The sequence below is a fragment of the Aspergillus heteromorphus genome (assembly GCF_003184545.1).
Source record: "Aspergillus heteromorphus CBS 117.55 chromosome Unknown BO70scaffold_27, whole genome shotgun sequence".
Classification (NCBI taxonomy): Eukaryota; Fungi; Ascomycota; class Eurotiomycetes; order Eurotiales; family Aspergillaceae; genus Aspergillus; species Aspergillus heteromorphus.
Window position 1 is genome coordinate 240,916 of NW_020290432.1, and position 23,986 is coordinate 264,901.

General features: G+C 54.1%; 8 protein-coding genes across 8 annotated transcripts; 5 read left to right on the top strand and 3 right to left on the bottom strand.

Annotated features, from left to right (window-relative positions):
- Positions 1-743: 743 nt before the first annotated feature.
- On the bottom strand, positions 744-2,916 carry BO70DRAFT_355315 (arginine--tRNA ligase; the record flags this gene model as incomplete). The annotated part of the gene is made up of 4 exons (XM_025541899.1): positions 744-750; positions 860-1,273; positions 1,325-2,619; positions 2,692-2,916. The coding sequence occupies 4 exons, from the start codon at positions 2,914-2,916 to the stop codon at positions 744-746; spliced, it is 1,941 nt and encodes a 646-aa protein (XP_025396279.1).
- A 430-nt stretch (positions 2,917-3,346) lies between these two features.
- Positions 3,347-4,677, top strand: BO70DRAFT_382007 (phosphatidylinositol phosphate kinase family protein). Its single transcript, XM_025545510.1, has 2 exons — positions 3,347-3,686; positions 3,810-4,677. Exons 1-2 carry the CDS (start codon positions 3,417-3,419, stop codon positions 4,572-4,574), a joined length of 1,035 nt encoding a protein of 344 aa, XP_025396280.1. The 5' UTR covers positions 3,347-3,416; the 3' UTR covers positions 4,575-4,677.
- On the bottom strand, positions 4,548-6,052 carry BO70DRAFT_365090 (cytochrome b5 reductase family protein). Its single transcript, XM_025543977.1, has 4 exons — positions 6,006-6,052; positions 5,793-5,935; positions 5,045-5,670; positions 4,548-4,996 (listed from the first exon to the last, which is right to left on the bottom strand). The coding sequence occupies exons 1-4, from the start codon at positions 6,008-6,010 to the stop codon at positions 4,847-4,849; spliced, it is 924 nt and encodes a 307-aa protein (XP_025396281.1). The 5' UTR covers positions 6,011-6,052; the 3' UTR covers positions 4,548-4,846.
- Positions 6,053-6,714: 662 nt separating this feature from the next.
- On the top strand, positions 6,715-7,955 carry BO70DRAFT_365091 (GIG1 family protein). The gene is made up of 2 exons (XM_025543978.1): positions 6,715-6,953; positions 7,320-7,955. The coding sequence occupies exons 1-2, from the start codon at positions 6,836-6,838 to the stop codon at positions 7,829-7,831; spliced, it is 630 nt and encodes a 209-aa protein (XP_025396282.1). The 5' UTR covers positions 6,715-6,835; the 3' UTR covers positions 7,832-7,955.
- A 32-nt stretch (positions 7,956-7,987) lies between these two features.
- On the bottom strand, positions 7,988-12,208 carry BO70DRAFT_121058 (chromosome segregation protein SMC). Its single transcript, XM_025537951.1, has 5 exons — positions 12,015-12,208; positions 11,781-11,940; positions 10,522-11,732; positions 8,560-10,457; positions 7,988-8,506 (listed from the first exon to the last, which is right to left on the bottom strand). Exons 1-5 carry the CDS (start codon positions 12,050-12,052, stop codon positions 8,214-8,216), a joined length of 3,600 nt encoding a protein of 1,199 aa, XP_025396283.1. The 5' UTR covers positions 12,053-12,208; the 3' UTR covers positions 7,988-8,213.
- Positions 12,209-12,404: 196 nt separating this feature from the next.
- On the top strand, positions 12,405-14,299 carry BO70DRAFT_365092 (serine/threonine-protein kinase RIO1). Its single transcript, XM_025543979.1, has one exon. It carries the CDS (start codon positions 12,423-12,425, stop codon positions 14,109-14,111), a length of 1,689 nt encoding a protein of 562 aa, XP_025396284.1. The 5' UTR covers positions 12,405-12,422; the 3' UTR covers positions 14,112-14,299.
- A 3,564-nt stretch (positions 14,300-17,863) lies between these two features.
- BO70DRAFT_121094 (glycoside hydrolase family 28 protein) lies at positions 17,864-19,294 on the top strand. Its single transcript, XM_025537952.1, has 3 exons — positions 17,864-18,216; positions 18,266-18,682; positions 18,739-19,294. The coding sequence occupies exons 1-3, from the start codon at positions 18,010-18,012 to the stop codon at positions 19,201-19,203; spliced, it is 1,089 nt and encodes a 362-aa protein (XP_025396285.1). The 5' UTR covers positions 17,864-18,009; the 3' UTR covers positions 19,204-19,294.
- A 1,621-nt stretch (positions 19,295-20,915) lies between these two features.
- Positions 20,916-23,602, top strand: BO70DRAFT_365095 (putative ABC transporter). The gene is made up of 8 exons (XM_025543980.1): positions 20,916-21,261; positions 21,321-21,561; positions 21,609-21,867; positions 21,917-22,376; positions 22,421-22,500; positions 22,545-22,698; positions 22,757-23,034; positions 23,097-23,602. Exons 1-8 carry the CDS (start codon positions 21,093-21,095, stop codon positions 23,337-23,339), a joined length of 1,884 nt encoding a protein of 627 aa, XP_025396286.1. The 5' UTR covers positions 20,916-21,092; the 3' UTR covers positions 23,340-23,602.
- Positions 23,603-23,986: the final 384 nt, after the last annotated feature.

Genomic DNA, 23,986 nt, shown 5'->3' on the forward strand with positions numbered 1-23,986 from the left:
ATTAGCACGGCGGTACGGAGTATACTATCTTACAACTCAACCCCAGCAAAATGAATAGCTAACTTCCTATCTGAGTGAGTACAGAGGGTCACTCTCATTCCTTGTGCCGAAACCCTTTTTCCTGAAGGAGAGGATATAGTACATCCTGTAACACGATCCAGTTGCTTCCACACCTTGTAGGGCTGCCTGGGTGCCTGGGTGCCTGCCTACCTAGGTGACTACGCAGCCAAACCTGCTCCTACCGATGTTCAAGTCAACCTGCTTGTAGAATGAAGTTAAACTACCAACTACCAACTGCCCACACGTAGCGAGTTCAACCCGATCTGTACCTGCCTACACACAGTAAGTACATTTACCTATCCGTCTAGGCAAGTTCAATCTCGATACACGCATAGAATCACCGATCGGTATACCAAAAACTCACAGTTTTCTGACGGAGTCATTGGACGACACATTATTTACCTGAACAGGGTTAGACTGTCATCGTGCTAGGCCGATTTAGGAACTGGGTGTTGAAGAAAGACAGCGGTGGGATATAATCAAGGATCGGCCATTCCCATTTCTCAAAGGAAATGTTCAAAGCAATCCAGCGAATTTAACAGTATACTATACTACACTATACCAGAAATGAGGGGGGGGGAAAGAGGATAGGAGTATACAAAGGCTGATGCCGAAGCTGAAACAATGCTTGGTATTCCTATAAAAAAAACTATAACAAAAATTTTCGTGTCTTCGCTTTTTATTTACATGCTATAGAGGAAGAAAGGGTTAGTGTGGTTCATAAGAATTAAATCAAAGATTCATCACAGATTGATGTTGATTGAAGGAAGGAAGAAAGAAAGAGGAAGGGAAAACATACCGGGCCACAGGGCTAAGACCCAACACACGCATACCGTTGTGCAGGACCTGGCGGGCGGACTCGTACAGGGCCATACGGGCCTTTTTGAGCTCGGGCTCGCTGCCGACGACCTTCAGGACGTCGTAGCTGGAGCTGAGGACGTGGGTCATGCGGAACAGGTAGGTGAGGATGGTGGTGGGCTCGAGGGTCTTGGTGGTGTTGAGCAGGACGTCGGGCCACTGGGCGAGCATACGCGCGAGGTCGGCGGCGTGCGTCTCGGTCAGCAGGTCGAGGTTGGCGGAGTCGAGCTCCTCGACGTTCAGGCCGGACTTGCGCACGATGGAGCAGAGACGGGCGTGGGCGTACTGCAGGTACGGACCGGTGTCGCCCTCGAAGGAGGTCATGGCGTCCAGGTTGAAATCGTAGCCGTTGATACTGCGGTTGTTAGTTGGTGACTTTGGATGTATGGAAGAGGGGGAGGCTTACCGCTTGCCAGTCATGTCCTGCACCATGACGGAGGACATACCCAGGATGTCGGCGGTGCCCTCGGGATCCGCGACCTGCTCGTACTTCTCGTTGTTCTTCTTCATGACCTCGTGCATCTTGTCGCGCACATCGCGGAGGATGTCATCCAGGAACTTGACGGTTCCCTTACGGGTGCTCATACCGCGGACCATGCCGAAGTTGACGTGCTGGCAGCGGCCGGCCAGGTCCTTCAGGCCCATGAGCTCGGTGATCTTGAAGAGCTGGGCCAGGTGGAGATCCTGCTGCATGGCCACGACGTAGATCATCTTGTCGAACTTGTAGGTCTCGTCACGCTCCATGATGGCACCGATATCACGGGTCAGGTACAGGGGAGTACCGTCCTTGCGGACAATGATGGCCTTGCCGAGCTTCTTGGCGCCATGCTTGGTAAAGTCGACGATGACGGCACCCTCGGACTTCTCGGACACACCGGCCTTCTCCATCATCTGGTAGGCGTTGCTCATGCTCTCCTGCTTGATCTGAGACTCGCCAGAGTAGACGTCGAAGTCGATGTTCAGACGGGCGTAGGTCTGTCTGTACTTCTGGATACTGAGATCACGGAACCGGCGCCACAGCGCAAGGGCGTCCTGGCTGCCGTCCTCCATGCTCTTGAAGTAGCGACGGGCGCTCTCGTCCTCGCTGGCATCGACGAGCTTGGCGAGCTCCTGCTCCTGCTCCGCAACGTCCTCGCCCTTCTCCTTCTTGGCCTTGATCTGCTCCTTGAGCTCCTTGATGGGGCCCTCCTGCTGGCTGACAATGCCATTGATCTTGACGTAGACGTCGAACAGGTGGTTGATGGGGTCCTTGGTGAGGGCCTCCTCGTCACCGAACATCTTGAAGCCGTTGGCCAGCAGACCGTACTGCTTACCCCAGTCACCGAGGTAGTTCATCTTGACGACGTCCCATCCCATGACGGTGTACAGGTTGGCCAGGAAACCTCCAATGATGGTACTGCGCAGATGACCGGCATGGAAGGGCTTGGCGATGTTGGGGGAGGAGAACTCGACGATGATCTTCTTGCGACCCTTGGAGGCGTCGGCAGGATCGCGCAGACCCTGGTTACCGTTGGTACCGAAGGTGGACTTCTCCTTCAGGATGCGGCGGACAACGGTGGAGGTGAGGGGCTCGGGCTTGAAGAAGAACTGCAGGTGGACGCCGAAGGGAACGGGGGGGAGGACGAGGTCGGACTCGGGGAACTTCTCAGCGAGCTCCTTGCACAGCTCCTGGGGGTTCTTCTTGATCTGCAGCGAGGGGACCTACACGAACCGTGTCCGTTAGTCACTCGCGATGCGATATAAAAGCCAGTCCGGCGGGTACTGATCGCGTACCGGCAACAACAAGTCACCCTTGTCCAGCGAATTCGTCCATGCCAGGCGGGTGAAGATCTTCTCGGCGTCGATGCCGGTGGCCTCGCCCAGCTTCTCAGCGATGTGCTCGCGGTAGATGTCGACGGGGTTGAGGGAGGGGTAGCAGTTGGGGAACTTGGAGGTCTCGGAGGTGGAGTGAAGGGTGAGCCCCTCAACGGAGACAGCGAGGTCGGCGGCGGACGTCATGGCGGCAGCAGCGGCGGTCTTGGTGATGTTGGTGGTGGAAAACGACGAACGCCGGAGAATAATTGAAGGGGGGGGAGAGACGACACCGCGGAGGCAAGGAAAGCGAGTCGGTGGTAGACGAGATGGCTGGAGGGTCTGGAAAATGGCGTTGCAAAATGGCCGAGCCCCGCTTAGTCTCAGCACACGACCCATCAATGGAGGGGAAGATCCGAAGAAGGCTGCGAGGCGAACCTTTTTTTTTTTTCTCTCTCTTTCTGCTGGCCTGTGACTCAATCGGGCACCCCCAATACTGCCCGGGCGGTGTGTCACGGGCCACACCACCCACCTGACCTCCTCAGCCCTGATCCGCAACCCTATCTCCAGTCATGTGACTCTCTCCGTCCTGACATCCCAGACATCCCTGACATCCCTGACGTCACTCCTCGAACCATCCCCAGAACCACCCCTCCAACAACCTGACGATTACCTACCATGTACATCGAATACACCTCCCCCTAACAATGGGTCCCCGTCGCCAGACGGCCCTCTCCAAATCCATCCAGCTCGCCCTCTTCCGCGACCCCGCCACCTTCCGCAAGACCCTTATCGGCCGGATCCTCGCCTTCTTTACCCTCTTCTACATCAAGCTCTTCCGCTACCGAAGCACCCTATTCCAGACACTGCGTGATGGAGTCTGGGAGATCGATGAGGCCGAGTACAAGGCCAGTTTTCGGAATGAGAACAAGACGGTCCCGTTGAAGTTGATAGGCGATCTGGGGATGTCTGGATCAGTAGGGCTCTCGCTTTCTTTGCTTTTCATCTCACTTTTCTCTAATCTCTTCCTCTTATTTCCCTTCCTTCCTCTCCTCTATTGACGGATTGTGGGGTTGACGGTCCTGATGGAAATATACCAGACATTCTTCACCACCTCCAACGGCAAGTTCCTCGTCAAGAGCCTCCCACGACACTTCGAGCATTCCTTCTTCCGCGACGACCTCCTCGAGCCCTACTACGAGTACATGACCGCCCATCCTTCTTCCCTGCTCGTATGGATCACCGACTACCTGTACGCGCCGTACGCCACGATCGGGAGTCTCGTAGGCAGCACCCCAGCCCATCACATCATCATGGACAACGTGCTGTACGGGAAGGATGAGGATCCGGCCGCAGATAAATGGGAGACGTACGACCTGAAGCCGGTCGATTATTTCTACCCGGAGCGAGATCTGGTGCCGGAGCCGTTGGTCAGTGAGGATACGTTGCGGAAAGTCGGAGGCCAATTCGACGATAAGATCCGACTGACGGCGGGGGAGTATGCGGCGTTGAAGCGGGTGCTCGAGGAAGATACGGGGCTTTTGCAGGCGTCCAACGCCGTGGATTACTCTCTCTTCCTGGTGCGGTTCCCGGCGGACTCTGCCCCGGATGTGGTGGGGAGGAAGATCCCGTGGCGCGTTGGGGTGACGTCGGCGGATGGCCGCTGGAAGTATCGCGCCGTGGTGCTGGATTTCTTCTGGGCGAGACATAAACTTCATGCGCAGGCTATGACGGGAGTCGTGCAAACCTTCAATGCCATTGGGAGACAGGGGCCCATGACGATTACGACGACCGCAGACGAGTACCGGGAGAAATTCCTAGCAATGGTGGAGTCGATGGCGGAAGTGCTTGATGGACGTAATTAATGCATGGATGAATATCTAGTAATAGTAGTGTCGAACCCGCGCGCTGCGCGTTAATCGATTGATATGCGCTGCTGTACATCTGGCGTCTGTTTGCATGTATCCTCCTGAAGGTCTGGTCTTTTCGCATTAACTCATGATACCGTACATCACGCCTCAGTGACCAACTGGGCCTGCCGTGGGCATTCTATCGACAATCTATCAATTACCCCGATCCTGACACAGGCGCAGTCTATGCCACCTCCGTCTCACCCCCAATTCACCGAAGAAGTTGTTTAAAAGCAGAAGATCTGGTCCTCGAGCTTGCTGACGGGGCGGGCCTTGGTGTATCCGAGAGACTCGGTGGCCTTCTTCATCGCGCTGACCATGGGAGGGGGGCCGCAGAGCAGAACCTTGATGTCGCTGGCAGGGGCGGGGAGGTGTTCCTGGGAGTGATTAGCGGGGGATGAAGCAACTTTAAAATCAAGACATACCTTGATCATATCCGGGGTCACGAAGCCGACACCACCGGTCCAGCCCTCGGGAGGGTTGTTGAGCACGTAGTAGATGCGGAATCCATCGTCCTCCTGGGCCAGCTGCTCCAGTTCGTCCTTAAGCAGGATGTCATCGGGGTTCACGTTGGCGAAGATCAGGTCAACCTGAGTGGTATCGTTGCCGCCGTTGCGGGGGCGGTTGCGGACAATGGCCTTGATGATCTGGAGCATGGGAGTGATACCGGTACCACCGGCAATCATGCCGATGTGACGGCACAGGTTGGGGGTGTAAACCATGGCACCCTTGGGGCCACGGACCTTCATGGTCTGGCCAACCTGCAGGGTGGTCAAGTACTTGGAGATGTTACCCTGGGGGTAGGCCTTGACGAGCAGGTCGAAGTAGCCGGCCTCGTTGTCGGAGGAGATGGGGGTGTAGGAGCGCACAACCTCCTTAGGTTGGCCCTCAATGGTGGCGGCGAGAGAGATGTGCTGACCGATGGGCAGACCGAGGATATCGGTGGGACGGGGCAGAGCAAAGCGGTAGACGGTCACATTGTGGGAGATGTCGGTCTTCTTCTGCAGGGTAAAGTCCTGAAACTCGCCGGGGTTGAGTACCTTTCTGGTCTCTGAAGGTTGAGCGGTCAGTCTCGGAGCTGTCATACGACCGAGTATTGACGGGCATGCTGGCGCTATGTCGCGGACTGAGGACCATCCGCTGGTGGGGGGGGGGGGGGGGGGGGATACGTACTGTTGCTGAAAAGCTTGTAGCTGATCAGAATGGCGGCCAGAGCGAAGGCGAAGGGAGTCAACTCCTTCTTGAAGAAGTAGGTACCGGCGACAAAGAGGGCGGAGGGCACGTAGGCCCCGCTGATGTTCTCAGAGGAGAAAGCACTAACATTGTGACCAATTAGCTTACTTAACTTATCAATGACATGGAGAGGAAGAGGAAACAGTAACATACCTCATGGTGAGAGGAGGGGGATGGGAGAGGTAACAGAGAAGGAAGACGAAGGTAAGAATAAGTTGAGTGATGAGTGTTGAGGACGCGAGGGTCGGCACTTTCGGCCGCCGGTCACGGGGTGTCGACTGATCGGTCGGTTCAGGGGACCCTATCCACACTCACAGTCCACACAGTCCGACTGAATAATGGGACTCTCCCGCTATCCTAATGGGGGTTAGTGCCCGCTGATCCAGGTAGTGTTAATCTTGACAGGTCAGAATAATATCAGATCACGAGGATAAGGTGTTGCTAGATCATGATTTCTTACCGAATTCAGTTATACTTTCCAGGCGCTAAACGGTATTTGGAAGAGGAAATGTTGCAGAAGTCAAAGGGGTGTCAACTGATGATCACACTGTCTGTACTGTATTGTCTGACACTAGCCCTAATTGGGTAGTATGCAGGTGCACTGTAGGGTCCTGTCAACACTCATCATAAGTTGAGTGAGTGACCAAGGCACAGTATTTGTAGTGGATTAGGTCTCCCACGTAATGAGTCAATGTTGAAATAGATGTATGGTAGAGAGCGTTTCAAGATAAGGGTGGATTCCGCTCTAGAGGATTGATGCCAACACACCCGCGCGGAATCCAGCCCCGTTGGGGATCTGCTTTCCTGGGGTAAACATTTCCGCTCTCAGCCCGAGTCCTGCTTCTGTTCCTCCTCCTCCTCCTCCTCCTCCTCCTCCTCCTCCTCCTCTTCTGCCTAGACTAGACTAGGCCCTCAACGGCTATCTCCCTCGAAAACTTTCCCCATCTCGAGCAAGAATCCCGAGATCCCACCCTTTACCAGCCATGAGGCCCGAGGAAGAACCGCCCGCCTTCAACCTGACCGAGGTCGACCGTCAGGTCCTCGCGCAGACCGACGAGGAGTTCATTCTGCATGACTGGGAGGACCTCAAGTCCATCATCGGTAGGTTCCTGGCCCTGTCTCTGTCTCCGGCCCTGTTCCTGTGCCTGTTCCTACCATTTTACTCCCCCCATCCCCTGAGCCCCAAAAATGTGAACCATTCCATACCTCGGTCTTTCTCTCCAACTTACCCCTCATCTCCATCTCCCCACTTCACTCACCCGCGCTTCCATTCCTGCCATCCATCCCATCCTGATCTTCATCTCCATCTCCCGCTCCATCTCTACCCGATATCCATCTACTTCCCGTCCGTTCCGCATTCCATCCCCCTCACACCCCTCCCATCCATATCCACCCCCTCCTCTCCCCCACAACCACAACCACAACCACAACCACAACCATAATCTAACACTCCCCCCCACCAACCAGCCCGCAACGACCTCGGGATCCTAAAACGCAAACCGTCCGACCTCCTCCGCTACCTCGCATGGTCCAAAGAAACCAAACTAAAGTATGGCACAATAACCAACTACATCTGTAAACAGCGCCTAGGATGGCCCCTCCCCACCCCCTTCAAAAATCCCACCCCCTTCGCCGACCCATCCGACTACAAGATCCTGCGCAACGACTGGCCGTACGGGATGAGTCCCGGCATCACGCACCTGGTCGTGTGGCTGCGGACGCCTGTGGCGGTGAAGGAGGAGAACGGGGATGTGACGGATGAGTCGAGGGCGTTGATTGAGGGGTTTGTGCAGCGGACATTTGTGGCGCGGATTGCTGATGCGGATGGGGATGGGGATGCGGGGGATCGCGTGCTCTGGTTTAAGAATTGGACGGCGCTGCAGAGTGTGAGGAGTTTGGAGCACGTTCATGTTTTGGTTAGGGATGTGCCGGAGGAGTTGTTGTGGGAGTGGACGGGGGAGGGGCCGCCGAGGCACTGATTGATCGAGTCTTTTGGGGGTGTAAGGGGAGGGGGGAAGTCCTACAGATAGGCAAGGATACTACATAGAAGAGAGTTAGAGTGAGGAGTAAATAAGAAGTGAGCAAGGAGTGAGTGAGAAATGAGTAAAGAGTAAGTGAGTAGTAGTAAGTAAAGTAGAATCATCAAACTTAAGATTGGGAATCTCGAACATTGCACCGACCAGACCGGCCGGACCGATCGTTAGGGTACAGAGAACAGAAACAGCCACGCCTCAGAAAAAGCTTCCCAGGCAACGCACCATACATTCAACATCAGAAGGCAAGTCGGAATAAAAAAAAAAAGAAGAAAACATGACCATCAAATACGCCTGCACCCGTTCGTATCATTACCCAGGAGGAACATCACGACTTCTGCTCTTCCACAAACTTCAGCGCCTCTTCCCGCGACACCACGTCGATCGTACTGGCCTTCTGCCGGAAACTGACTCCGTAGCATTTCTCAGCCACGTGCAGCATCTCCGGCCGGAAGGTTGTGCAGATGAATTGGCCGTTGGTCGAGTCCGAGATCGACTTCAGCATCTGCGCCACTGCGGTACGGTATTGCGCGTCGAGGTTGGCGTCGATCTCGTCGAACAGGTAGAAGGGCGCCGGGTCACACGCCTGGATGGCAAAGACCAGGGCAAGGGCGCAGAGACCTGATATGGTTGATTAGCATGAATATTGCCAAATGGATCATGAATAAACTCACTCTTTTGTCCACCACTGAGTTGCTGGATACGCTGCTGGTCGTCATGTTTGCTGTTGAAGCTGACGCTGATTCCGACGCCGATGTAGTTCTCGACGCTTTGCCGCGCCTCCTCGTCCTCGGACTCGAGGTCATCCGCCTGCCGCGCGGCGTGGTCGGTCTTCCGCTGGATGATCAGGCGTCCACGGCCAGCGGGGACGAGCTTTTCGAAGACGTTGTGGAACTCGCGAGACACCTGCTTGAAGGTTCGCTCGATAGCCTCGTCCTTGCGTTGATCGAGAACGTTGATGAGATCCTCAATCGACTTCTCCGAGGCTTCGAGTTCGCTTCGCCGGCTCGTCAGCGCCTCGCGCTGCTTGGTGAAACTGTTGTACTGCTCGAACGCCTTCTTGTTGACGTGGGAGTACTTCTTCAGGCCCTCGTTGACTTTGTGGAGCTTCTTGACCACGGCGTTCGTTTCCGTGTTTTTGTACTTGGTGAACGCCTCGTCGGGAAGGACTCCCAGGTCTCGGATGTTGGCGGCACATTCACCGGCTTGCTTGCTCAATGCGGCCTTCTTCTGCATGCTCTTCTCCATGCGACGCTGGTGCTTCTCGATCGACTTCGCCAGTTCTTCCATCTCCCGTCGGGTTTCGGCGTTCCTCTGTTGGAGCTCGCCCACACGACCGTTCGCTTGGTCGATGGAGTCGTCAACCTGTTGGAGACGCTGGCCAAGCTTGTCCAGGGCCTTGTTGAGGCGCTTCATTTCACGTTGCGTCTCCTTGAGGTTGCCTTGGCTGTCGTCCTCCGCCATGTCAATGTCCTGCCCGACAAGCTGGTCAAGGCGCGGGTTGAGGTTCTCCCGCAGTTCGACCTCGAGGATCGACTTTCGTGCCTCGAGCTCACTGCGTTGGCTAGAAAGCTCCTGGTACTGCCGACGGAGGTCTTGGGCCGTGTTGTTGAGGGTGTCTAAGCGTGTTTCTTCCTCGTTGCTGAGCGCCTTCTGGAACGCCGAGGACAGTTCCGCCTCAAATGCCTTCACTTGATCAGTCAACGCGGCGAGATTGCTTTCGATGTTGCGGATTGCGCGCCTCTTAGCGTCTAGGCCGTCGATCTTCTTTTGGAGGAGGTCGCGCTTGGCCCGCAGCTCTTGTCGCATGGGCCCGCTGCTGTTCTGCACCTGGTGTCTCTGTTGCTCCAACTTCTGTAGCTCACCGACTGATTTGGTGATGAGTTGATCCAAGGTTTCCAGCTCTTTCCTGATCTCCACCCCACGGCTCTTTTTTGTCTCAAACTCATCCCTCCACTTCGACAGGTTTTTCACTGCATCGAGGCGGGACTGTCGCGAGTCGTGAAAACCACCGGTAAGGGCACCCCTCTTGTCCGAACGATCACCCTCCGGTGTGATTGCGTTGACACCGTGGCTCCGGGCATACTGCGAAGCGACCTGCAGGTTGGGGCAGATAATGGTCTTGCCAAACACGTGCATGAAGGCCTTTTCGTATTTGCGGTCGTACTGAAGCTTCTCGATCATGGGGATCGTGTCGCTCGCTCGGGGCATGTTAATCGGCTTAGATCGCAGTCGGTTCAACGGCATGAATGTGACTCGGCCTGCTTTCTCCTGTTGGAGGATCTCCAGAACCTTCGTCGCGGTCTCGTCGGTATCGACGACATAGTGGAACAAACTCTGACCTGCGGTGACTTCGACGGATGTGCGGTATCTGTCGCTGACCTCGAACAGTTCGGATAGAGTACCATACACCCCCTCGAGGTTATACTGACGCTTGATTCTCCGGACAGCTGCAATTCCCCGACTCGTGTTGTGGTCCATCATATGGGACAGGTTGCGCTCTGCCCGCTCTACTTCGTTCGAAGCATTCGACAGGATTGAATCCAGCTTGGCCTCTTCTCTCCAGAGCTCCCTGAAAGTAGTCAGTATGAAGCCGCCAAGAATCAACTGAGCTATGAATAAGAAAGGAGACTTACTTTCTCTGGTCCATGAGCCGATCTCTCTCATCTTTCGCAGCTTGAACCTGCTGCTCGACAGACTGGATGGTATCACCTCTGCCATCGATCTGCAAGCGCAGACGTTCAATCTCCGGCTCCAACACAGCGATGTCGTTTTCAAACTCCCGAATATCCTCTTGAGTCTGTGCCATCACACCTTGCACGGTGGATATGGACGTGTAGTTGTCCTTAATTTCAGCCTGTAGCCACTTGTCGCGCTCACTCTTGTTCCTGAAGCGGGAGTTGCGACCCTGCTTGGCATACAGTCGTTGGCGTGCAGTTTCCGCCTCGGTGAGTTGCGCTTTGACTGCATCTTCCTGGTCTTTGGCCGCGTTGAACCGAGGCATAAGCTCTTCCAGCTCTGTCTCGCGCTCCTGAATCGCGTCCTGGACAGCCTTCAGGTCTTCGTCTCGGCGGATCTTCTGAGCATGGGCGGCGGATTGGTTGTCCGATAGCGATTTGGCTTGCAGCTCAACCTGTGCTAGGGACTTTGAGGCTTCGCGACGCTCGTCCTCTAGCTGGGCTTTGTCAACCTTCAAGAATTCGATCTGCTGCTTGCATTCCGCGATTTCGGCATCGATCTGGGCCATCTCTTTCTCGCCCTGGATGAAGCGGTCCCGGTTAAGATCCGTATCCTCAACACCGGTCTGTCTCTGCTCTTCAAGGCTATCCAGGAAGCTGGAGATTTCATGCTGTTCGCGGGAGTAGATCGTATATTCCAGGCACCGGCGCTCCTTGTCCTTGTCCTGGTAGCTCCGCAGTTCGTCCTTTTCTTCCTCGAGTTCTGCAAGACGCTCGTTGATGAAATCCAGTAGCTCGTCAATCTTGCCTCGCTTGTTGTTCGTTTCGTGCATGATCTTCAGGGATTCCGCGCGGCGGGCCTCATACACCTGGGTTCCCGCGACTTCCTTCAGCAAGATGAGCCGTTCGGAGTCCTTCATGTTGGTCAACGCCGTCACTCGACCTTGCGGGACAATGTAGTAGGGATTCGAGCGGGAAAAGCCGGCGGATTCGAGGAGGTTCATAACATCGGACTTGGTAGCGTTCTTGCGGTCAAGCGTGTATTCGTCTTTCTTCAACCCGATGGTCCGGCGGAGGACGACTTCCGGCTTTCCCGTGGGGAACCGATCGTCCGAGTTGTCGAAAATGATCTCCACGTAAGCCGACATCACCGCCGACCCGGAACCTTCCTGTCATGTTGTCAGTCTAAGCGGGGAGCCTGTTCGCAGAAGACGCACGTGAAGAAGAGCCTGACGCTCCTCTCGACCCAGGTGAGTGTAGGCATCACTAAGGACGAAGCGAATGGCCGCGAAGAAGTTACTCTTCCCGGAACCATTGCGACCCACGATCACATTGTGTTTGGGAGAGAAAGGTTCGATGACCGTTTGGTCCTTGTAGCTAAAAGCGGTTCCCGTTAGCCGACACACGTCCGGCACAGTCTCCCAACACAGTCCGCGACCAGCGTAACGCACCTTTTAAAGCCTTGGATGATAATCTGTTTGACGTACATCTTGACGAGGTACGCGCGACACGAATGAGGGCAGAGGGCAGTCACAACAACCCAGTCATCACGCGCCCAGGGCTGGGAGATAACAGGAGCCTACGCCCTGGCGGAGGGGGTTATCAGTCGGCGAGGGATGGAGGAGGCGCCGAAGATGAGAATCAGGGGGGGGGGGGGGTGAAGCTGATCTGGAGGACGAGCGGACATGCGACGGAGACCTCGAGGCACGCGTAGTTCTTTCGTCTCGCGCGCGTTCCGCCCGGCGGGGTTCTGCCGGGCGGTCAGCCCCGGCTCTGGGCCGCCCAAGGTACCCGCCTTTTTTTTCAGTCCTCCACTCGCTGCTTCCTCAACCCCTCAGTCCGAATCCTTCACTTTGGCCATGGCTGCTTCAAATTCGGATGCGCAGGCATCGGGTCTGGCCGATGGTATGGATCCGTCGCACACGTACATCCCGAATCAGGGATATGTGAAGGAAGATGGCTCTCTCCCCGCCATGGCGGGGCAAGACTCTGCCGCACAGGAAAACGAAGAAGAGGAGGGGGACGACTACTACGACGATATCTTCGAAGAGGACCTTGATGAGGAAGACTTCAGCTCCTCCAACCCCGCCGACCTCACAAAAGCGTACAACCGCCAGCGCAAAACGAACGAGGTCGCTGCGGACCCCAACGCCCCCAAATGGACGCTCCCCAAGACAAACGTGCAGAAGCCCACCGTGAACACACATGCCTCGGTCGACGATCAGATTAAGTCTTTGACGAAACACGCCGGCAAGATTCGCCTTGATGACACACAATCGGGACTGGCAGCGCGTGGTGACCGTGGCGGTGACCGTGCCGACAGGGCGACCTCCGAGCAGGTCCTGGATCCCCGCACACGAATGATCCTGCTGCAGATGATCAACCGCGAGATTGTCTCCGAGATTCACGGATGTCTATCCACTGGTAAGGAAGCCAACGTCTACTACTCCATCTCGTACCCGGACGGCGAAGACACCCCGCTGCACCGTGCCATCAAGGTCTACAAGACCAGCATCCTGGTGTTCAAGGACCGTGACAAGTACGTGACCGGCGAGTTCCGATTCCGACAGGGATACAGCAAGAGCAACAACCGCGCCATGGTGAAGCTGTGGGCGGAGAAGGAAATGCGCAACTTGCGCAGACTTTACGCGGCCGGAATTCCGTGTCCCGAGCCCATTCACCTGCGTCTCCACGTCCTGGTCATGGGCTTCGTCGGAAGCTCGAAGGGTGTCGCCGCTCCCCGGCTGAAGGACGTCGAGTTTGATGTCCCCGACCCGGAGGCCAAGTGGCGCGAGATCTACCTGGAGCTGCTCGGCTACATGCGCGTGATGTATCAAACCTGCCACCTGGTCCACGCCGATCTGAGTGAGTACAACATGCTCTACCACAAGAACAAGCTCCACATCATCGATGTCAGTCAAAGTGTGGAACACGAGCACCCGCGCAGTCTGGAATTCCTGCGCATGGATATCAAGAACGTCAACGACTTCTTCCGCCGCAAGAACGTCGACATTCTGAGCGAGCGGGCTATCTTCGAATTCGTTATCTCCAGCGAAGGCCCGACCATGGCCACCCCGGCCGAGCCCATGCTCGAGGCAATCGAGCACCTCTACGCCACGCGTGGGGAGAAGGCCGAGGACGAGCAAACCGACGTCGACGCCGCCGTCTTCCGTCAGCAGTACATCCCCCAGACGCTGGAGCAGGTGTACGATTTCGAGCGCGACGCCGAGCAGGTGCGTGCCGGAAAGGGCGATGACCTTGTTTACCGGGACCTTCTTGCGGGGAGCAAGAAGCCCGCACCGGCCGACGATGACGCGAGCGACGCCGGCTCCGATGCCAGCGGCGGCGTGTCCGTCGACGGATCCGACTCCGAGGAGCACGATCCGTTCGCGCCGAAACCCCCTCGCGGCAAGCGGTTCGAGGACAAGGACTCCAAGCGCGACCACAAGCAGAAGGTCAAGGAGGAGAAGCGGGAGCAGCGTGCCAACAAGATGCCCAAGCACTTGAAGAAAAAACTTGTGTCTGGGTCGGCTCGCAAGAAGAAATGAGCAATTCGCCCTTGTTTTTCTCTTCTCAACATCCCTTATTTCTAGGATCTATCACACTTGGGGTTACGGGAAATCAAAAGTTGCTTTGGATGCGTACGATCTGATGATTTATGACTGGGTTGTTTGATAGATAGTCATGTTTGGATGCATATATATTCTTTCTAAGCTGTGGCTATTTTTTTTCTCTCTTATTCTCTGCCCACTGAGTAGATGTGGTTACATCCGTGTATCCGAGTATCCGAGTCAAGAAATGAAAGTCTATGGAGAAAAATCTCCCAGATGAGTTCAGCATGGCAATCTCACAAATATTGTGACTGAGTGAGGGGGTGTATTTCCTAGTTGGGCGTATCCGACCTTGGACACGATTCACCGTTATACTATCAGATAGTATCCAAAAATAAGTCTAATTCAGAATTTGTGTTCACTGTAGGTACTTCTTTTTACTTCTGCTTGATTATATTTAGTATTCCTTGATCGATCTGGTGGTTCACTTGACAGGAATGTCCTATGAAGGAAAAGAAACACTACGCAGATATATATTTCTCCCAGTTCAAGTCACGGTATCACCCGGTTCTACCTCACGACAATTCTTTTTAATTATTTTGCCCACAATATAATGTAATATATCATAATATAGAGCAGAAATTTTTAGACAATTATTCTCTATACCTATCGAAGTTCGTTACAAAAAAAAAAAAAAAAAAAAGGAAAAAGAAAGAGAGAGAGAGAAACAAAGAAACAAAGAGCGACAAAAGCCTATTGTGACACAACACCCCACAACCCAGTATCTTCAACTAGTAGTTGGTTAGTTACTTTGTAGTAGTCAGCCGAAAAAACAAAACCAAAACCAAAGCCAAAACCCACATAATCACGCCTCCTTCCCCATCCATCAACCTCAACCCCAATCTCCATCTCCATCTTCAACCAAACAGTAACAACATGGCAACAGAACATAGAACAGGAAGGCCATCGGACATCGGAGTCCCCTCATCCCCGTCCTCCGTCAAGCCCGAGCCAAGGCTCGCAGATCCAAGAACGAAGAACGGCGACCATCGCCGTCCCGTTCACGAATCGGCTTTTCGGTCGGCCACCATTTTTTAGTTGGTTTTGGTCCCTGGCTCGCCGCGCAAATCGGGCAACGATCGACCAGAGTGCCAACAACAGATGCAATTGATAGATACTGGTCAGTGGTCAGTGGTCAGTGGTCACCGATATCATATGTGTCTATGTGTCTACTCCGTATACCTACCTCGGTGTCTATGATACTAGTATTGGGCTTAAGGGAACTTTGTAGACGCCGTTCTTATGGAGATTAGGGTTTGATGGGTAGCGATTCGCGTAGAGCGGGGGGCTGGGCTTTTGGTTTCGAACTATCTAATTAAGGGGAGGGGGCTGCTTGGGTTTTTGGTAGATATGCTATGCCTATTGCCTAGTGTATCTAGAAGCTTGGTGGGAAGCCCGATGGGTAGGTAGGCAGGGAGGTAGGTAGGGAGAAAGGCTTGAGTTGTTCTCGGGCGAGAAACTGGGATTTAGATTAGGCGGGGATTGGAGGAGGTGAGTGGGCATGGGTATGGCTACGAAGAATAGCAGGATAGTAAGGAGCTTAACTTTTTACGGTTCCGTAGTGATTTTGTTGGTTTAACCCGGTGGAATTATATTGTAGCCAGGGGGTATTCTATTTAGTCTCTCACCGATAGTTTGTTAGTGCCGTGGAGCATGGTAGAGGAGGCAGATGCCGATGGGCTGTTGTTCTGATGTCGATTGTATGATGGGTTGATAGGGGGGAAGTTCAAAAGAGGATATCGGGGGTATTTCGGTCTCTCGTGCACGAGCAATCAAGGATTATTCTAGCATAGGGACCCCTGATTTCCTACTAGGGTGTATTGTTCAACAGAGGTTCAACCTTTAAACGATCACCCTTGAGGCCAAGACAGATAGAGATGCAGACTCACAGATGTGCAACATCCAGGGAGGTATGACCTAGCACGATAGGATTTAGAGTTGCAAGTGACAGTTGCAATTGGCAACTGCAATTTCACCCAGTCTTTAATCACTGATAAAACACAGTCGAGGAACCTTCACACCCAAACGGGAGATCCTCTAGAAACCAACAGAATCCCACATCATTCCAGCCCCATCCAGACGGCAGTTCCTCCCCGAGGACTAGCAATGCCATCATTGACCGGTACTTCAACCCTTAGCCAATGGCATTTTTCTAGTAACAAAGCACATCGAATACCGGGTTGTGCATATGTCATTTAATTTGCCCCGAGTGAAAGAAGCACCCAGGACGAATCTGCGAATTAATCAAAGTATTGTGGCGCCTGAGTAAGCGGCATCTCGACCAGACTAGACGTGTTAGTCTGACAATAGAAGATTAATAGAACCGGGTATAGGTAGTCAATATAGACATTGTTATCTGTCCGCCACCCTCGTCTCGAGGCCTGTGAGGTTGTCAGACTTCACTGTCAATGAATCATGATGGTGGCTTTGATAGAAAATCTGTCGTCCTTAGCAAACCGTTCTTATCTACGCTCCTAGTCCCACGGTACACACCCAGACAGCACGGAAAGGGCCGTCTGTATCCATTCACAATACCCGTGGTGAACCACCAACAAAGCCAGCGTTGGGATGGCATTCACCCGGAGTGCTACAGATATTAAACATCGCATTATTTTGACGACGGACGGTGGTCCTGCAGGCACCCCATCAGACACCCAGCGGCAAAACTCATAGCCAAGGCACCCGGGGCAATGTCTCACTCTCATCAGGGACGCCAAGGCCGCCAAGTTGACACCGACTGAAGCTTTGATAAGTCTGCGGTGGAGAGTGGAGACAGTCCCTGAGTCCAATTTCATCCAGGCATCCGCCGCTGGCCGGGCGTAGATATCCCACCCCTCAGTGTCAGCTCCTCCTAGGCTCTGGCTCAGACATAATATCGGGACTCAGGAGGGCAGAGGATGTGTGAATTCCGGTAGTCCCCGCCAACCAGGTTTGCCGAGAGACGTTAAGCTGGTTTGGAAAGAGCCCCGTTTATAATTCATATTGGATGGATCCAGTGCACCCAGCTGGTTGCCTAAGTGGCTTGCATGTGCTGGAACGGCGTGATTAAGCTTGCTTTTGGTGAAGAGCTGTCAATCGGTGTTTCTGGCTAGCTTCGACTAGCGAATCTAGCTGTGAGTGGCAGGACGCTTGGTATGGTATTGTGGTTGAGGCTGTTGTTGGGCGAAGATTCTGCTGTGACATGCCGGATGGTTCGGGTGACCCGAGTAGGGCTGACCGGGTGTGGTGTCGAGGATTTCCGCACAAACCCACCTGGTCCAGGCCTCTGCCACCGTGTGTAGCAGCAGGAGTTAACAGTAGTGAGCACAGTAGTGAAAGTGGGCTGGTGAAGGAAATAACGAGGGTGTGTCTCACTCTCGGGAGGGAACCGAAAAGAGAAAACCTCGGTGCCTAAAATGCCTAAACGACGCTAAGTGGGGAAAAGCCCTGACTGCCTCGAACCGTTCGAACAACGGCATGCTGCATGGCCATGCTGCCTCCTCCGCCCACCAGCGTCAGACGGCCAGACCCTGTTCGCGATTCAGTTTAGCGTCGTCAGTCTAGAGCCCCCTCATTTCTATTCTCAAACCGCCGTCGAACATCGTATTATGTCTCGACCAAGGTCGGCGTCGTCTCAGTCAGGACCAGCCCAGAGACAATCTGCCGATGTCTCTCCGCCACAATGGATCGCAGGCATCGCATGGATTGCATGGAGGCGTCCAAAAACTACATATACCCGCGAGCCATCCTCCCATCACTACCTTCTCCATCTCTCTCACTCTCTCTTTTCCTTACCACCCCAGCTAGTCTTTCTTTAATCCCGTCCGGTTGATCCAGGCTTATTCACTCTTTCATCATGCATTTCGTTCAGACCTCCCTCGTGGCCGCCACCATGGGCGCTGCGCTGGCCGCTGCTGTCCCTCTCGACAAGCGTTCTTGCACCTTCACCTCGGCCTCTGCCGCCAAGTCGGGCAAGTCCTCCTGCACGACTATCACTCTGGATAACATCGAGGTCCCCGCTGGTGAGACCCTCGACCTGACTGACCTCAAGACCGGAACCACCGTACGTCAACAGCCTACCCAATGGGCGAATCCTCCACTAACATCCACAGGTCATCTTCGAGGGCGAGACCACCTTCGGCTATGAGGAGTGGGAGGGCCCCCTGATCTCCATGTCCGGTACCGATATCACCGTCAAGCAGGCCTCCGGCGCCAAGATCAACTGCGACGGCTCCCGTTGGTGGGATGGCAAGGGCAGCAACGGCGGCAAGACCAAGCCCAAGTTCTTCAAGGCCCACAAGCTCGATGAGTCCAGCATCACCGGCCTCAAGATCTATAACACCCCCGTCCAGGCCTTCAGCATCGAGGCTGAGCACCTGACCATCACCGATGTGACCATTGACAACTCCGCCGGTACCAGCAAGGGCCACAACACCGATGCCTTCGACATTGGTGAGAGTACCTACATCACCATCGACGGTGCCATCGTCTACAACCAGGACGACTGCCTGGCCATCAACTCGGGTGAGGTAAGTAACTAGACTGTTAGCTACTTATTTGGAGATCCAATGGCTAAGTCTTGCAGCACATCACCTTCACCAACGGCTACTGCTCCGGCGGCCACGGTCTCTCCATTGGCTCCGTCGGCGGCCGCAGCGACAACACCGTCAGCAGCGTGACCATCTCCAACTCCAAGGTTGTCGACTCCCAGAATGGTGTCCGCATCAAGACCGTTTACGACGCCACCGGCACCGTTGAGAACGTCAAATTCGAGGATATCACCCTTTCCGGCATCACCGATTATGGCATCGTTGTCGAGCAGGACTATGAGAACGGTAGCCCCACCGGCACCCCCACCAACGGTGTCAAGGTTGAGGACATCACCTTCGAGAAGGTCACCGGCACTGTTGAGAGCTCTGCCACCGATATCTACATCCTCTGCGGCTCCGGCAGCTGCTCCGACTGGACCTGGAGCGGTGTTGACGTCACCGGCGGCAAGAAGAGCAGCAAGTGCAAGAACGTTCCCTCGGGTGCTTCTTGCAGCGACTAAATGACTCGCTCGATTCCACTGGTGTGTTTGTGAGGGATGGTCTCTTTCTTGGCTCTGACCTGTTCGGGTCGTATTAATGTCTTTAATTTTATCGGGAGTGTTTCTTGAGCAATAGAATATCAAGTCGGATCTAGGCAATCCAATTTTTGTCAGGCCACAGTAGACGTCCAAGAACTAGACCATGACACTACACACACAGCGTGTTTGTGGACCTAAGTATCTACTTACCTCCGTACTAAGACACTTCGGCCGAACACATTCACATCGGGACTGCTCCAGCGGCTACATCCCGACTTGGGCAAGGCAGCGGGATCCTTCCAGCTGCGTCCGAAATCACACCTGTACCACCGTATCTGCAACACGTCCCACTGCATTAGAACGCAGAGCCAAAGATCTCTCAATATATATTGAGCGGTCTGAAGGTCAGCAATACTGTGAATTGATTTCGGTGCCTCCTGTTCCCCCAACGTTTTCCCCGTTAGGGCGGATAGTAGTATATCCTCAAACTCAAGCTTCCACAAACGCTTGCGCATCGAACCGAACCGAACCGAACCTAATCTCCTTGCGCAAGCCAATATTACTGTGTTGTCATACTGGGCAGTGTGTGATGCCTGTCTATCTGCCTGCATGGTCAAGGATAGCCCTGGCTGGATGTCTGACAGACTGAGGAAAAAGCCAGACAACGTGTGGATCCTCCGCCGCTGTTACACAAGACGTGACGAGGAGTGAGAGGCAGTAGTGTCATCTGGATGTGATTGTTTGTTTGCATTCAGCAGGTGAAGTAATTCTCCCCAAACGACGCGTCTACAGCGTCTGGGGAAAATCCATCCCTGGGTTTGCCCGGAGTGACCAGGAACTCAAACAAGGTATCAGTTGCTGTAGATCTTGATCAAGTATGGATTCCCTACCGAGAGCAAACTTGTGGCAGCGGTGAGAGGACAGGAGCTCCCAGCCCCGGGGCTGTGAAACTATCGGATCGGGGAGATTGTGTCTCAGAAGGATGAATGGTTCGCGAGTCACCAGAGGTCAGTGCAGGAAGGCTGGTTGCGCTCAGCTGAGCTTCACTGATTTCAGCTCGGGTAAATAGAAATAGGACACTATGAGTGAAGGAAGCATGACTACCCTGGAGGGATTTAAGGAAGCTGGCGATCGGCCCTGGCCACCACCAATGGCAGGAGGCTGACCTGCTGGAATACGACCTGAAATTCCCTGGCTGGGCGCACGTTGCGACCTCCCAGCGGACTATTGTTCCGGTGCAGCACCGGGCCAGGCGGTTGTGGATTAGCGGTCTCGTGTTTGCTTTTTTGGGCGTTCATTGTGTCCATCGTGCCCAGCGGGCGGGGATGGCACAAGGAGATCCGTGGGCCTCGCCACACCTGGGGGAGATAGAGTTATCGCGATGAATACAGACCCCGTCGGACGGCGAGGAAAAAGGTTTCAGGTGGGTAAGATCCCCGCAGGGGGGACGGCGTCTGACGGAGAACGCGTGGGTGTTCGGGGTTCGGGGACCTGAAGTTGTTGGATGAGGAAGTGAAAGAGAGAGGAAATGAGAGAAGCGGGAGAAGTCTGGATGGCCTCCAGGCCTCCACCACACGGACGGTGAATGCCTCAGGACCGATCGGGGTCTACTGCTTGCTCGCCTCCGACTATTTTCTTCGTTGCTCCCTCCTCTTCTCCCCCCCCTTCTCTTCCTCCTCACCCGTCTGTTCCCCGCCAGAATCGGCGACCATTTATTTATCCATATCCTATAAGTACCATCCCGATGACTGGTTTGGACTGGAAGTGGTGATCCTTTTTTTGGCTCTGAGCTCATACTTCATCTTGCTTCTGCTTCTTCCTTTGCTCCTGCTGTGACTTCAAGACCGACCCTGCCGATGGGGCGCACCACCATGGCCATGGCCCACAGCTTCGATATCGAGCGCAACGAGTCACATCAGTACTTCCGGAACGATGCAGTCCAGGGGTTTGCCTGGCGCGATCTCACTGTTACTGTCAAGGACCGCAGCTCCAAACAGCCCCGGGATCTCATCCATGGCATCACCGGCTCCGTCCAGCAAGGTTGGTTCCCAGAACGGGCATGATATCCAAATAGACACTCACGGTCCTCGCAACTACAGGAGAGCTGGTCGCTCTGATGGGCCCTTCGGGATGCGGCAAGACGACCCTCCTCAACGTCCTGGCGCGTCGATCGGCCTCCTCCGGCGCAAAAACTACCGGAGCCTGCTACGTGAACGGGGCGGAGATCGACAATGGCACCTTTGGGCGGCTCTCCTCGTATGTTGAGCAGGAGGATGCGCTGATCGGATCGTTGACCGTGCGCGAGACTCTCAAGTTTGCCGCGGATCTCGCTTTGCCGGGGTATGTTTGTCCATTCTGGTGGATGCGTGCGATGCTAATACGAGTAGCACGGTGACCAAGTCTCAGAGGAAGGAACGCATCGAATCTTTGCTGCAGGCATTTGGCATTCAGAATCAGGCTTCCTCGCTCGTCGGCACTCCCATCCGCAAGGGCATCAGCGGTGGTCAGAAACGCCGGGTCAGCGTGGCGAGTCAGCTCATGACCTCCCCCAAGATCCTGTTCCTGGATGAGCCGACCAGTGGGCTGGATTCGACGGCTAGCTACGAGGTGGTGTCCTACATCAAAAAGTTGGCTGTTGCGAATAATGTATGATGAATGTGAGGTCCTATGACTTAAGCAATGCTGACATCTCTAGCTCATCATCATTGCCAGTATTCATCAGCCGTCGTCACTCACGTTCCAGCTCTTCGATAAACTCCTGCTCCTCTCTGGTGGAAAGACCTGCTACTATGGAGCTGTCGCGGACGTTCCGGCATACTTCCAGGAGATTGGACATGCCATTCCTGCGAACACCAACCCGGCTGAATTCATTCTTGACCTTGTCAGCTCCGACTTCATCGGCAGCAACCAGGAGACTACCGAAGAGCAAGTCAAGCAAATCCACAGAAGCTGGTCACTGTCATCGAACGGCACTTTACTGAGTCGGCAGGTCTCGCAGATGCTCACAGCATCCGAGAAAGGAGCGAGTACGATCGATGTCGAGCAGCTCGGCCACCCGGGAACGCTTAGCGTTACTCTTTCCCTCCTGCATCGCCTGTTCATCAAAAGCTATCGTGATGTCGTGGCATATGGCATTCGCATCGTCATGTACCTGGGTAAGTGATCCTCCCCATTCTACCAGGCCACACTGACCATCTAGGACTGGCCATCATGATGGGAACCGTCTGGCTGCGTCTCCACACCCAAGAGGCCTACATTCAGCCCTTCATCAATGCAATTGTAAGCAATCATCCACGCTTCTAAGTCTTAGCTAACATGAGTAGTTCTTTGGTTCCGCTTTTATGAGCTTCATGGCCGTTGCCTACGTCCCTGCCTTCCTGGAAGACCGCGCGACCTTCATCCGCGAACGAGCCAACGGTCTCTACGGCGCTCTTCCTTTCATACTCTCCAACTTCATCATCGGATTGCCCTTCCTCTGTATGTCCCTTTCTCTTTCTGACTTCATGCCCAGCTTTTGTTAATATTATCGGGATAGTCCTCATTTCCCTCCTTTTCTCTATCATCTCGTACTGGCTCTCCAACTTCAACCCCACGGCCGCCTCCTTCTTCACCTGGGTGATGTGGCTCTTCCTCGACCTCGTCGCCGCTGAATCCCTCGTCGTGTTCATGACGTCTCTCTTCCCCAACTTTGTCATTTCCCTTGCCCTCGTCGCTTTTTCCAACGGGCTCTGGATGAGCGTCGGCGGCTTCCTCGTCACCCCAACTATCCTGAACCCATTTTGGAAATACGTGTTCCACTACATTGATTACCAGGTAGGCATCATTCTCAGAGCATCCTAATAAGCACCGCACAGCCGACTGACATGCAACAACAGGCGTACGTCTTCCAGGGCATGATGGTCAACGAATTCCAAGACCGCATCTACGACTGCGCCTCGGGGTGCACTTGCATGTACCAGACCGATCTGGCCACCGAATGCAAGATTCGCGGTTCCGGCGTGCTCCATGAATACGGGTATGCGACGGGCCGTACCGGCAAGTGGGTGGGTATTCTTATTGGCATCATCGCCGTGTATCGACTGTTTGCGTTCATGGTGCTGTCTGTGAAGAAGACTTGACTCATATTCTTTTTTTTTATTACTGTGGACAAAGGGGAGACGTAGGTGTTGAATGCACTTGATTTGGGTTTTCTTTGGGGTGTTATTTATGGATGAAGGACATTGTGGGTGGCTATTGAATGTCGCGACGACAGATATGTGCTCGGGGACGACAGTATGGATGTGAGCTTGGATGTGAGTGAGGTACGTATGAACGAGATCTGACCGTGGCTGGCTCATGGGATGGATAGACGGACGTCATGTATCATTTACCTTACTATTACCATCACAGATACAATTTCATTTTTAGTTTATTCTGTTTGTCTTGTTTAGTTTACCACTATGGGGTAGTACAGTAGCATAGAAATAGTGCTGGTACCTCATAGCCTTGGTCTCCCCAGTCTTTACTACTGTCTTGTCTTTTGAGGTCGACGGAGACGGGGACTGCCATAGTACTCTATATCTTTACTCCCTTCCATATTTATCACAGCGATCCCACCCAGTCCCTAGTAATTTTCTTCCCTCACTAAGATGAGCAATACATGCAATGCAATGCAATGCAATATAATCTATATCTATATACTATATCAAAGCCGGCTAGACAGACACAAAAAACCAAATCGAACAAACCTCCCCCCCCCGCGCTCTCTCTCCCAAAAGAAAAAAAA